The sequence below is a fragment of the Cryptococcus neoformans genome, chromosome 3 (assembly GCF_000149385.1).
Source record: "Cryptococcus neoformans var. neoformans B-3501A chromosome 3, whole genome shotgun sequence".
NCBI lineage: Eukaryota > Fungi > Basidiomycota > Tremellomycetes > Tremellales > Cryptococcaceae > Cryptococcus > Cryptococcus deneoformans.
Genome location: NC_009179.1, coordinates 469,146 through 481,645, shown reverse-complemented (window position 1 = coordinate 481,645; position 12,500 = coordinate 469,146). Strand labels below are relative to the sequence as shown.

The 12,500-nt window shown below is 49.5% G+C and overlaps 5 protein-coding genes across 5 annotated transcripts in view; 1 reads left to right on the top strand and 4 right to left on the bottom strand.

The window, feature by feature from the left end:
• Positions 1 to 4,239, bottom strand: part of CNBC1720 (hypothetical protein) — a gene marked incomplete at both ends in the record, with an annotated part of 7,153 nt that extends 2,914 nt beyond the window's left edge. Inside the window, 5 exons of the mRNA XM_771588.1 lie at positions 1 to 1,998; positions 2,065 to 2,274; positions 2,328 to 2,867; positions 2,923 to 3,894; positions 3,970 to 4,239. The exon at positions 1 to 1,998 is cut by the window's left edge and continues 921 nt beyond it. Coding sequence (XP_776681.1) covers positions 1 to 1,998; positions 2,065 to 2,274; positions 2,328 to 2,867; positions 2,923 to 3,894; positions 3,970 to 4,239 — 3,990 coding nt within the window. The remainder of the gene's footprint in view (positions 1,999 to 2,064; positions 2,275 to 2,327; positions 2,868 to 2,922; positions 3,895 to 3,969) is intronic.
• A 684-nt stretch (positions 4,240 to 4,923) lies between these two features.
• CNBC1710 (hypothetical protein) lies at positions 4,924 to 7,333 on the bottom strand (the record flags this gene model as incomplete). The annotated part of the gene is made up of 5 exons (XM_771587.1): positions 4,924 to 5,415; positions 5,466 to 6,527; positions 6,580 to 6,838; positions 6,893 to 7,166; positions 7,219 to 7,333. The coding sequence occupies 5 exons, from the start codon at positions 7,331 to 7,333 to the stop codon at positions 4,924 to 4,926; spliced, it is 2,202 nt and encodes a 733-aa protein (XP_776680.1).
• A 340-nt stretch (positions 7,334 to 7,673) lies between these two features.
• CNBC1700 (hypothetical protein) lies at positions 7,674 to 8,431 on the top strand (the record flags this gene model as incomplete). The annotated part of the gene is made up of 4 exons (XM_771586.1): positions 7,674 to 7,791; positions 7,933 to 8,038; positions 8,237 to 8,336; positions 8,396 to 8,431. The coding sequence occupies 4 exons, from the start codon at positions 7,674 to 7,676 to the stop codon at positions 8,429 to 8,431; spliced, it is 360 nt and encodes a 119-aa protein (XP_776679.1).
• Positions 8,432 to 8,671: 240 nt separating this feature from the next.
• On the bottom strand, positions 8,672 to 10,881 carry CNBC1690 (hypothetical protein; the record flags this gene model as incomplete). Its single annotated transcript, XM_771585.1, has 6 exons — positions 8,672 to 9,083; positions 9,142 to 9,252; positions 9,326 to 9,938; positions 10,006 to 10,198; positions 10,257 to 10,677; positions 10,727 to 10,881. 6 exons carry the CDS (start codon positions 10,879 to 10,881, stop codon positions 8,672 to 8,674), a joined length of 1,905 nt encoding a protein of 634 aa, XP_776678.1.
• Positions 10,882 to 11,374: 493 nt separating this feature from the next.
• The window catches only part of CNBC1680 (hypothetical protein), a gene marked incomplete at both ends in the record, with an annotated part of 4,906 nt that continues 3,780 nt past the window's right edge, over positions 11,375 to 12,500 (bottom strand). Inside the window, 5 exons of the mRNA XM_771584.1 lie at positions 11,375 to 11,516; positions 11,570 to 11,683; positions 11,736 to 11,852; positions 11,910 to 12,057; positions 12,112 to 12,500. The exon at positions 12,112 to 12,500 is cut by the window's right edge and continues 392 nt beyond it. Coding sequence (XP_776677.1) covers positions 11,375 to 11,516; positions 11,570 to 11,683; positions 11,736 to 11,852; positions 11,910 to 12,057; positions 12,112 to 12,500 — 910 coding nt within the window. The remainder of the gene's footprint in view (positions 11,517 to 11,569; positions 11,684 to 11,735; positions 11,853 to 11,909; positions 12,058 to 12,111) is intronic.

The following is a 12,500-nucleotide window of genomic DNA, read 5'->3' as shown; positions in this document are numbered from 1 at the left end:
CGCCTGGCGCATCTTAATGGCATCCGGCTCGGTACCAAAATCTTTTTGAATTAAATCGCGAGAAGAGATACCAGCAATGGTGACAGAACGCTCGATAACAGGAGTAATGATTTCACGAATGGCCCTGTCGATTGAGTGGTGCACGATACGCTTGAGAGTTGGAGCGGTAAAGATGGGGTAATCTTGGTTGAAGACGAGGTACTCGGGAAGTTGAGCAATAAGCTCATCGACGCGACGCGCCAACGCATCCTGAGCGGCTTGTACAGCTTGCTCAGTCTGCAACTGCTGGATGCGAGCATACGCCTCGTTGCCAGGCAAGTCTCCAAGTCGCTGAGAACCATTCATAAGTTCGCTTGTGGCACGTTGAAGCTCGAGGTCGAGTCGGTTGGGGATCTCGGGCTGAGCAGGGGGTGGTGGGACGTGCATGCGAAGGAGGTTGGATGGCTCGAAGGAGTCAAGTTCGATACCGAGCTTGCTGAAAAGAACTTCGATTTCGAACTTCATGTTGAGTCTAAGCTCACCAAAGTGGTAAAACTCGGAAAGAAGTCTAAGAATAGCAACCAACCAAGGGTTGGGCGGGTGGAAGACAGCTGAATCTCTGCAAGAAGCAAGCAAGTTACAGACAAAGGGAATGGCAACAATGAGTCGTTTGGTGTCGTAACCTTGGATTAAGAGATCCTTTACGGAAAGCTCTTTCATCCTGATTGGCTTGTTCTGAGCAAGAGTGATACGGCCCAACCACATGGCCACCGTTTTGAGAACCGCTCGTTCTGAAGCAGAGTTAATCGTTGCCTCCGAGTTGAGCAACTCTCTCGCTTTCCTGTACGTCTCCCAGAGGATGTGTCGGTCGAGAAGAGGTGAGCCGAGCTTTTGAAGCAACTGCAAGTAGATCTCATGCCTATTCTGCTCAAGACTGACTCGGACGTCGATAAAGTAGTGCGCGAACCAACGAGAATACTGGTCTTCAAATAGCTCGAGCAAAGCTTTAGCCTTATCCTCGTAATTGGTAGGAGCGATCTGGTTGACGTGGAACATGATGGCGTCTTTCTTCCCAGTCTCTGGCTCTTTAAACTCGTCATCTCCCTCTTCAATAAGCACAGGCAATTTGAGAGCAGGAAACGCCAATTTGACGCCTCCTTGAAGGTCCAACTCTTCCCTCTCGATCAACGCTTGCTGAATGTCATTGATTAGAACAGGGTGAGACTCATGAAGAGCAGGAATCTCTAAAAGAGATCGACAGAGACCGGGAAAGTCAACAAGAGAGTTACGGAGCACGCTCAAAGCGGTGATACCAAATTGGTACAAGGGTTCATGGGGAGAAGTCTTGCAAGCATCCAAGACGTATCGTGTCGCAACAAACGCCGGAGTGTCCTTGACAAGTCGATAGTCAATGATGGCACCGAAAAGGAGACCAGTCATGGTCAACTCCTTGGGAGGATACGACTTGACAAACTTGTACTCGTCAAAGAGCGAGTGAAGTGCGTGCGCAAAAATGTCTTGCTCCTTGCTGTCATCCGACTTTTGGAAAGCTTTCAGCTCTTCCACCACGTCATCCAACTTGAGCTGTCCACCATACATTCGTTGATAGATTTTGTCCACCTTATCAACAACATCCTTCGCGAATTTGGCTTCAGAGAAACCTTGCTCTTGCTTGCTATGCGGTCGGAGGTTGAGAAGACGAGGGTGAAGGATGAGTATATCCGTTCGAAGGTTTTTGAAACGAGCAATGTCCTCACGAGCGAGGTTAGGAGCATTGCGAACCACACGGATGAAGATAGAATATACAGTGGGACCGAGAGTGAACAATAGAGGGGGCGCGTTTTCGGGTTGATGCTGATGCTCAAACTCAAGACGGATCTTATGTTCAACGAAGTCAAAGATAGCCTCGAGGAACTCTTCTCCCTTAACCTCAATCCCATCCGCCAACCATCGCTCCAAGTTGAGCAACTCTCTGTTAGATGCCAAAGCGGCCACATCGAGGACAAAGTGAAGATTATCCTGAACAGCCAAAAGTTTGCCAAGAATCTACAGCGTTAGCGGCGCCCGTCACATAAATTAACTCACCTTCAACTCTGAACCGATCTCCACAATTCTTCCCAAATTGTTTTCATCTTCCCCATAGAACTCTAGCAAGACCGACAAAAGATTTTCAGGGTTTATTTCCCACATCTGATGGAATACCAGGGCAGATGACGTGATATCGCTAGGTTTAGTTGACAAGTACATCGCCAAAAGACGAGTCTGTTGAACGACAACGGGGGAGGGAAGAGGTTTCTGCAAATAAGTCAGCAAAAAGAACTTAAAGCATCTAACCCGTTCAAACTCACTGGAAGCTTCTCTAGCGCAATCAAAACCAACTCTGGCGCCAATTTGGCTGCCTTCTCCAAAATCTCTGTAGCTCTCCTGCCAATATCCGCCCTCTCTTCCCTTTCTCTGTCTGAATTATGGTCCATCTCTGCCAAAGCACACGCATGCACCAATACTTGGATCAAACCCAAAGTATTCCACAACCCGGCTCCCTGCAAATCTCTCGCCTGCTGACGAGCAGCCTTGCTCCACACTTGCTCGGAAGGCGGAGGATCGACAATACGAGAGTAGACTGAAGGTGGAGGAGCGGATGGCATAGTGAAGATGGGCATCGCGTCGGGCGCAAGGCTCGTAAGGTGCGTCAACACAGAGAGAAGTGAAGAAATGTTTTCCCACATGGGTGCTTCTAGGTGAGCTGGCAAAAGACCAGCCATGGGTGGAACGGGCGCCTGTGATGGAAGACATATGAGGGAAACAAGGAGGGGAATAGAGGAAGGATATGCCGCAATGGTCATCGGAGTGTCAAATGACTTAACCACATCAGGCCAGGAGATAGCATCCTAGAGATGATTTTTCATCAATTACAACTCCGCAAACTAGACGAAATGGACTTACGATCGCCGACATTCCTTTGATCACGCCGTGCAGATCTACGACACGCCCCAGTGGCAATCCCTCACACAGACCATGAACAACGTGACACGCTTCTTCAGTGACTCTTCGCCTGACATCTTCTGGGGAGCCCTCAAACAACCAAGAGACCCACCATCTCTGCACAACAGCCTCAACAGTGCCCTCATCTTGGGTAAGACTCTCACCCAGCTCGAATAAGATGTCTTCAAGGGGAATGCTGCCAGGCGACCGAGGCGGTCCACCTGGGGATAACGCTGATAAAGTTTGAAGGATGATGGCGGGAGACGAAAACTTGACGGTGAGAGAAGTGAGGAGGGTCGCACGTTGAAGAGAGTTGAGAGGAGAAGAATGTGGCGAAGTCGGGTTGGTAGGTGTAGCAGGTCGAGAAGCGGTGCCGCTGGTAGGGCTCTGGGCCCTCGGGAAGAGCGCGAGGATCAAAGTTCTGGCTTCCTGCAAAGTCAAATCGTCGGTAAAGGGCTCTCTTCCAGGGATGTTCATCATCCAGAATGGAACACCTGGCGATCGTAGAAGCTCCATAGTAGGCTGGAAGGTCTGGGCGAGGATGGCATGGAAAACAGGATAAGACGCGTGGTTTTGCGGGAAAACGTGAGGTGATGCAAGTGTGTATGCTGAGAGAGAGAAGAGCAGCGCAGGAGGGAGGTTGAACAATCGAAGAGAGGGCAAAGGAAGAGGAGTTGATGGGGAGGAGGAAAGCATGATGAAGGAGAAATGGGGCGCGAGCTGCACATCCCTAGCTGCCCTAGCTGCTTCAGTAACGAGCAATCTCCATACAAGCGCAGCTTGACCCGTAGTAGGGATCTGAGGAGGAGGCGCGGCAGGGTCATCCTTGTATTGATTCGAATGCTGGATTAGAGTTTGGATAATTGGGTTGGCGACCACGACCGCTCGCCTTAAAAAGTGGTGGTACATTTCCGGCCCATTGGTAGACGCAAGCTACGGTTTATAGATCAGTTATCTGTGACATGTATTGACACGCTCAGTCATCCAAAACGCGAGCTGTACACTCACCGTCCTGATCTCAGCTGAGGCCTTTTCAAAGCTATCTTCCGTAAAAGTCGTTAACAAGAATACAATCTGTGCTCTAACGATCACTGCTGTTCCGCCCTGACCGTCTCTTCGACCGGCACCCCCGCCAACACTTCCCGCAACGCCGGCATTGCTCGCCATGGTGGCCGCACTCGCATCGCTAACTGGAGAATGGGCCGCACCGCCGCCAAATCCCGGAGGCGGTCCTGTTCTGCTGACCCCGCCTCCCAGGCCGGGAGGAGGGATTGACATGGGCTGGTGATTGTCGGATGAGAGAGAGTGAGGAAGAGAGGATGTTGCTGTAAGTCTTGTTCGAAGGGAAGGATCAAATGTCCATCCCTGCGCGGGGTTATTGAATGATGGTGGTTGACGTGTACCGGCTGGCGAGAGTGGTCAGGGGAAAAGAAGTACGGGAGTAGGTAGGAAGGAAGGAAGGAGTATGGATGGACGGGCGTCTGTGGCAGTTACGTGAGTGAGTAGCAAGGCTAGCCCACCGAAACTCAACCAGCGACAACCACCCGGCGTTACCTCGCAAACGCCGATCCACTCCTCACCCAAAGACGCTGTGTGGCACTCTCCGCCGATGACGCGACAACCTCAACTGTTTGTCTTCTGCTCTTCGTTCTCCAGCAGCCAAGTCGCCAGCGTAACAAAAAAGCATCACGTCCGTACCGCGCTCCTGCCTTCTATTCAAGGCGTCTTTCCTTCTTTGTTAATGTATTGGAGGCGTCTAAATCACCCTGCATGTCGTCGAAGAGGTCCAGCATTGCACCCTCTGTGTCGGATGTGAGCGATAAGAAGAAGAAGGCCGGCTCGTTCTATCAACATGGTATTTATCATGCATGAAACTCTGATCTACAGACCTATCAAATTGTGCGCTACTGCCATACGTATAGTAGCCCCCATGCAACGAGAAAGTTGATGTTTTTTGTGCTTCTAATCGCTATCACTACTATCCTCATTATATGCCCTTGCCCTTGTTGGCCCTTCATCGTCGCTCGAACTCTCGTCGTCACTCGCTTCATCTACATCATCACTGCTTTCTTCACTATCATACTCTCCACCATGCACCTTGGATGGTTTGACATTCTCTCCCCTCATCATCGCCATCTGCCCAGCAAGCGTATCCTCATCTGGCTCCGAAATGTCGTCACCGGCATCAGAATCTGATTCCGATGGAGGCTCCTCCACCTTGAGCATAATTGGCACCTGAACATCCTCACCAAGGTAGGTGTCGCTCCTCAAGTGTGCGACAAAGGAGTACAAGTTAACTTGAGGAGGAGCTTGGAATTGCAAGCTAATTTCCTTGGGCTCTGAAGGTGTGCCATCAGGAGAAGGAAGGGGGATGTCGGTGACTTTGACAGGGGGCACAATGACTTTGTTGAGCTTAGTGTCTCCCAAGAGGAAATAGTATTGAGGCTTGCGTAGCTGGGATACATGTCAGCCAATTTAAGTGTCAAGTGGCAAGGGTAATTTACCTGGGGCCATCGAGGCGCGTGGGCAAAGCCATTCACCACTTCTTTTGCCTCCTTTTTTTTCACAATCTTTTCTTGCACTTCCTTCACCGTAGGCTTTTCCTCTTTCTCGCTTGCCTCCTTCACTGCCTCCTTTACGTCCTCAATTGATTTCGCCTCTCCATTTTCCTCCTTTCCTTTTTCCAACTTGGCCAGTTCCGACTTGGGAAGCATAGGAATAGGTTTTGCCCTGGAGGAGAGAGCCGTGGTAGGGTAAACGTATCGGACCTTGGCGGTGAGAGATACGATAGAGCTGGGTGTGACAACCTTGGAGTCATCCACCTTGAATTCGGCACCAATTACTTCCAATCTCGGCCAGTACTTTGCCACGTTGAAAGCTTCATCAAATCCTTCCCTAACCCTGACCCACTTCTCCAACCATTTGTCGCCCTCGGCCTTTTTGATGATCTGCTGCTCAAATCCTTTCTCAAAGTCGAAGCCCGGAAGTTGGGCGAGAGGAGACACAGAGGGAGGCATAGCCTGAACAAGAGCGGGTTGAAGTTGAATACATCTGAGAGAAACGGAAAGCCAGTTGTGAGCAAGGGCAATGTTGGTGATAGCATTGAGCAAAGGAGGAAGGACACGCAAGACGGCGAGTTGGTCTACGATGACGTTAGCATGAGATGTTTTACGATTGTTAGATAGCTGACCATTGCGCATCTCTGCATCATCAAGATCAATCCTCAACAGATGAGCCCAAATCAACGCCCTCGCCCTCCTATCAGCACCGCTCGTCACTCCCACCCTGCTAGTTACCTTCATCAAAGGGTCTTCCTCAATCCCGTTCTGCTCTTTGATCTCATTGATCTTGGCTTCCAACTCTTCAACTTTACTTTGTTTGGCCTTTTTAGTCTTCTTGCTGACCTTCTTACCACCAACAACGGCGGCGACTTCGAGGGAACCAGCCAAAAGGGCGATGAGGTTGGTAAAGTCAGTGTCTTCGGCAAGAGAATGGAAGAAGCGTTCCGCAGTGGCGTTAAGAATGTTATCTCGAGTGAGTCGACGTTGAGTGAACCACCATCGACCCTAATGCATTGTTAGTGCGTCCCAAAACGACATACTTTATCAAAGCACTCACAACGACCCAAGGAATACCACCACCAAGGACTAGCCCATACAGAGCCAAGACCCAGACACCGTTTGATCCTTCAACAATCCATTGAGGGATAGCAATCCTGTCTTCTCTCTGTTGAGGTCCGTCAGGATTACCATACTTGGCGAGATTTTCTCGAGTCGTTTCTTCGGTTAATGATTTGTACGCTTTGGTAAGTTCAATGTATTTCTCCTCTGCTTCTTCCATGGTTTGACCTTCGGCAAGCTTGAGCTTGTCAGGGTGGCTATACATGGATTGTCATTAGCTTTACTGCAAAGATACATGATGGAATACGTACAATTGCAAAGACAACTTCTTGTAATGCTTCTTGATCTGCTTCTCAGTCGCCGAGCTGCTCAATCCAAGGATCTCAAAAGGGTTGTAGACCGTACCGCCCTGTATCTTGGGGGCTGTTGCTAAGCTGTACACGAGGTAACCGAGTAATACCCATGCCGAGAGCAAGAGGAAGATACGCTTGGTACCGGCTGACCGACGGGATGATCGCTGAAGTTTTTCCACACGAGCAGGAGCCTGCTGACATGCTGTACAGGGGCATATTGGCTGTGCTTTCTCTATTGCGTTGTTAACGATAATTTTTGCAAGTAGTGACAAAATGCTACGCACTTGTCTTTTTAGGCCTGAGCGTCGAGAGTGTCCAGGGGATGAGAACGAGAGTAAGACAGGTGACTCCGAAGTAGCTTGCGAGTGAGCCGGATTCGTCATAGGATATGCCCGGCATCGTAGCTAGGCAGGCGAAGTGTGCCCTGTGGTATTAGCAGGAGGATGGAGATGTAGTAGTGGCAGTAACACTCTTGTCGTGGTCTCAACTTGTCGCTGCTGCAGCTGCTTCTTCTTCCGGCGCGTTCCCTTCTTCTGACGTGGCGAGTGCTTACGTGGGCGCCCGTTTAAGCTCATCAACAACCCAAATTCCTTTACGTAAGTCATCCTCTAGCGGAAGAAAACGGGCATGTGATTCGATGGCTCGCTCGCTGCCCAATTGGAGACGGTAATAATCATCCATTCCCTTTTGACTTTTGACCTTTGACTCCACTCACCGCTCACACAACAAACAACAAACGATGTTCCGACTCGCTGCCCGTGCTGTCCGCCCCGCTGCTAGGGGTTTCGCTACCTCCGCTGCCGCCGGTGAGAACGAGTTCGTCGCCAAGAGGACCGCCATCAGGGCTCACGCTGCTGGTGAGTGTACTGCTGCCTATTTCGGAGAGTCTAGGCGACGTGGATGGGAAAGTGGGATCGTAGTGTGAGGAGAACCGGTGGGGATGGGAGTAGAATAAGGTGGAGGACGGACAGGAGCACGTACTAACGCATACTTTGCAGAGACCACTGACCTCTGGCGAAAGATCTCTTTCTACGTCTGCATCCCCGGTATCATCGTCGGTGGCCTCTGGACTTACAAGATTGAGGCCGCCCACGCTGAGCACCTGTAAGTATAACACTTTTTTCCTCCGCATAGAAAAAGGGGTGGTGAGGTGCATGCTTCGTGCGAGAGAGTGCTTGAAGTGGACATTAGGGCGCGTCATGGATGACAGGCACGGAAAGAGTCGGAAGACAGACATCACCTCACCACGCATTATTCGCCCAACCACTGGCCGGTAAAGCGACTGACTTCCCTTTCCCACAGTGCTCACAGCGACGAGGACCTTTCCCAGAGGCCCGTCTACCCCTACATGAACATGCGAGCCAAGCCCTTCCCTTGGGGTATGCAGTCCCTCTTCTATAACGTGAGTCTTGCTGGCTGGCAGATGAGAGAAACATGTCTCTAACAGACTTGTGCTTGTAGCCCAAGGTTAACATCCCCGCTGGTCCCCCCGAGTAAACAGGTTGTAAAGCTTTGTTTGTTGATCAGAGGAATGCATATGCTTAATAAGTATCTTGCTAAAACGTCAAGAAATGAACAACGGGCACAGCGTATAAAATTGAAGCGACGATAGCTACCAAAGATGTATCTATTCTCATTTCAATGCAATCCGATGGGATGACTAAACTGAATCTCATGAGTAATTATGTAAACAGCAGACTACACTACAACGCCGTATACCACGTAACCTCTGCCCTCCTATTTTCCGGCCCAGTCGCCAAAGATAATCGCTGCAAAGCCCTCAAACTCTGACACAGCCAACATTTCCTCCACCCCGCTATCTGGCACACTCTCCCATATATTTTTACCCCATCTACTAACCACTGGTAAACACTCAGCCAATCGCTTCTTTCTTCCTTCTAATTCAAACCCGCTCTGCGATTGCGAAGTTGCTTCAAGAGCGTAGCATTCTTCCTTGAGACTGTTAATCAGGCTCTTAGTCAATGTGGCTATACCTTTCTCCAAGAGATAGCGTCCGTCAGCGGAGCAAATATGAGTAAGCGTTTCGTCAAAAAGCGAAACAAGGTGAGAAGAGTGGTCAGAGGGATTGTGTGGGAAAGGAGCTCGCAGAGATGTTGGCGGCTTGAGGGGCAAGAGGAACGGGGTGAAGCTTAAAATTATCCTGATTAATCTCTGCTACGTACAGGAAAGAAAAACAAAATACTGACTCAAACAACTTTGGTCCAGATTCTGCGGCTTCATCCATCTCCACTTGTGCCCGAACCTCTTTGATCGCCTTTTCCCAATCGTGCAAGCTCAACTCCTTCTTGAGTAACATTCTGGGTAAGTGTGAATAGACATGATCAACCTCCGTCTTCCATTTATCCTTCGCAGTTAATATAAACCACTTACGATCCAAACACCTTTGCGACAGCCCGGTCAACCCTTTCCGCCACACCTTTCCAACCTTCATTCAACAACCACCACGAATAACTCAAAAATAACCTCTCAGCCTCTTCCTCCTCAATCCTCCTTTGCCTCGCCATCTCAGCAGCTTGAACCTCACCGATCCTCTGGGCCTGGTTTTTCTGGTCATCTCCCTGACGGCTAGATAGAAATGAAGGGAGGTACGAAGTTATTGTACCAGGAAGATAGTCAACGGGATTGGGGAGGAAGGAAGCATGGTTTTCGACAAACTCGGTGAGACCCATTGATTCAACGGAGAAGGAAGAGAACCAGCCAGTAGCCTTTTTGTTGTCTTTCTTCAATGGTCGTTCGGCAGAAAGTCCTGTGAGAGTAGCTTCTGAGACGTTACGTCTGGGAGTCTGATAATCATCATCCTCATCATATTCGTTCTCATTGTCGTGGCTTTGCACTCCGCGAAGATTAGAGGTTCCCTTGGCGTGGGAGTTCTCGGATGCGAGGTCATTAAGGTAAGTGTTCCGCGCGAGGATGGATAGTTGGGAAGAGGTGAGGAGATAGAGCATAGGTAGCAGATAAGCGGTTGTAATCGTTCGAGCAATACCTAGAATTGGAACATATCATGTTAATTGACGGCTTTTCGCCGTGAAGGAAGACGGTAATGTACATACTCTGTAACTTCAGCTCTTTCCAGAGCTCTTTTTTGCTCTTTGTCAGAACAGGTGGAGAAGGAGTGGGGTCCCTCAGCAATGGAGGAGATGGACCGAGCTGCGCGGATGATGACATATCAGAGGGTGGAGAAAGGGAGCCGGAGGTTGTGTCGGTAGCTGGTAATGAGATAGGCTGCGAAACAGTGGAAGACAACTGAAGGGGATTTAAATGTTAGGAGTCCCTCTTTCTGTACTACAAATTGATAGCTTACCCCATCGTCGATCTCTGGGATTCCGACTGAACCGCCAACCATAATCCCACTCTCCGTCTCTGCTTCCGCACCTGCATTATCTTTTTTCTGAAACTCGCTGGCCCAGCTCTCATCTACTGTGAGTACCAAAGGGACTGAAGGGCTGAACTGGGGACTTTGATTATCAACTGCTTCTTTTGGCGGTTCTAACTCCTGACTTCCTTGTCCGTAGAGATGTAGTGAATTCAGTGGCTCGCTAGTTCCGATACTGGAGGTCGAGCCTGTAGTGGTTGATGAGGCTGATGTAGTAGCTGTCCCTTGCATAGCCTGAGAGGTCTTCTCCACAGGGTAAGCTTCGAACACCTGCGGCTGAAGTGTAGGCAAAAGTGCATAGAGGGTGAAGGAGATGCTCGAGATGAGAGAAGTAAAGTGGTTTTTGAGCCTGTAGCTGGATCAGCTCCATTAATACGACGCAATGTGAAAATGCTCACAGGTCCTTATGTCTCTTTTCCTTGATCGCGCGGAGACGATTCTCCTTGAGACGGTCCAAGAGGTATGAACTCAAGAGATAAAAGGTGGACGCGGTGCCGACGAAAAAGAAGAGACGCCTAAAGCGACGCTGCCACGACGACTGGGTTTGAGGCATGTCGGTAGGGCTGATGTTATCAGATGCAACAATAACGTCTTGTTCAAGTGAAGAACTGAATGAAGTACAATATTGCGACTGATGCGTGCAATCCAATTTCAGTCACTCGTCGGGAAACTCAAGAGGCCGGTTGAGATTACGTAATGCCCCTCATTGACTGAAATGTTGATCTCCATCGGGATATATGATCCTTCAGCGAGGAGTATTGGTGCGACGGCGCAGAAATTTATCATCTTTTCCCTTCATGCTCTGCACTTGTCATACACCCTTTGGTTGTCCGGATTGTAGCTATCACATCGTGATTATTTCGTTATCGATTACTGTATAAATTGGTACTATCAAATAAGATACGTATGTATCATTGATCGGTCTATATGAAGCGTATATATTACACAAGAAGACAGTTCCGCATCTCCACACTACTTGGCGACAATCTTCTCATCTCTCCACACATACTGCATCTGTCTCCATATCACATCCATCGACAGGCTTATCACACCCAAAGTTTCGTCAATGCCGTTGTCCAGCCCGCGTTAAAGCTTTCCAGACTCTCCTGTCCAAAGATGGTGTCATGGTCGGTATCGTCTTGGGCCCTTGGAGGAGCGTAGTAGAACCCCATGATGAGTACAATATAGCTATAACGACGGTCAATGACGGGTATTGTAACTGACTAGAGTGAAAAACCTACGCAAGGACCAAAATTGAGCCACGATGGTAGTTACTCCTTGCCTCGATATAGGTGTAAGTGAGCAGGAAGATAGAAAGGATAATGGCGATCACATCCCAACGAGGGAAAATGAGGCTTTAGCGATCGTTAATACCGCACGCTATGTGAACTGAGGGGTTGGACCTACGTGAATGTATCGATGACATCGCCCATCTTCTCCGGCTGATACAATGCGCTGAAAGCCACCATTGCCGGTATTTGGAGCAGGCACACTTGTAAAGCATACGCGGAACCGATTTCCATACTATCATTACCATTAGTATTTCTGCGCAATGGTTGATCCCGCAAGTCATAAACTGACCTGAGAGCAATGTTACCATTGAGAGCAAATGACATTGCGTTCATGAACTCTGTCGTGTTGGGCACTAGCGCAAAAAGTGTCAAACCTAAAAACTTTTCGTCTATACCGGATCCATGGAGCACAACGTCTACCACGTCCACCAAGATCTCTGCAGATAATCGTCAGAATCCCTTCGTCAACTACATTTCACAGTATAACTCACCAGCAATAATTGCGTACAACATGGTACAACCCAGCAAAACCCCAGCACTGACGCCTCTGGTCCAGCTTGGCGCTTCATGTCCACCACCTTTTTCATGCCCTTCTTCCTCTTTACTTACCCCCCCTCCCTGCTCCACGCCCACTGGACCTTCACCCACCACGTGTCTACGCTTCCTTTCAGACTCAACAATTGACCCTTGATGCCTGAGAGCACTAACGGTAGCAACCGCCACAGCACGAGTAAAGTCCTCCGTTGTGAGTGTACCAGGAAGACGCATGGGGGTGAGATTCGACTTTGTAACTTGATCAATGCTCTCAAGATACGGGGTATACCCAGCGGGGAGGGTGAAGGCTTGGCTGGTACTGGGGCTCGGACGAGAAGTTTCAATT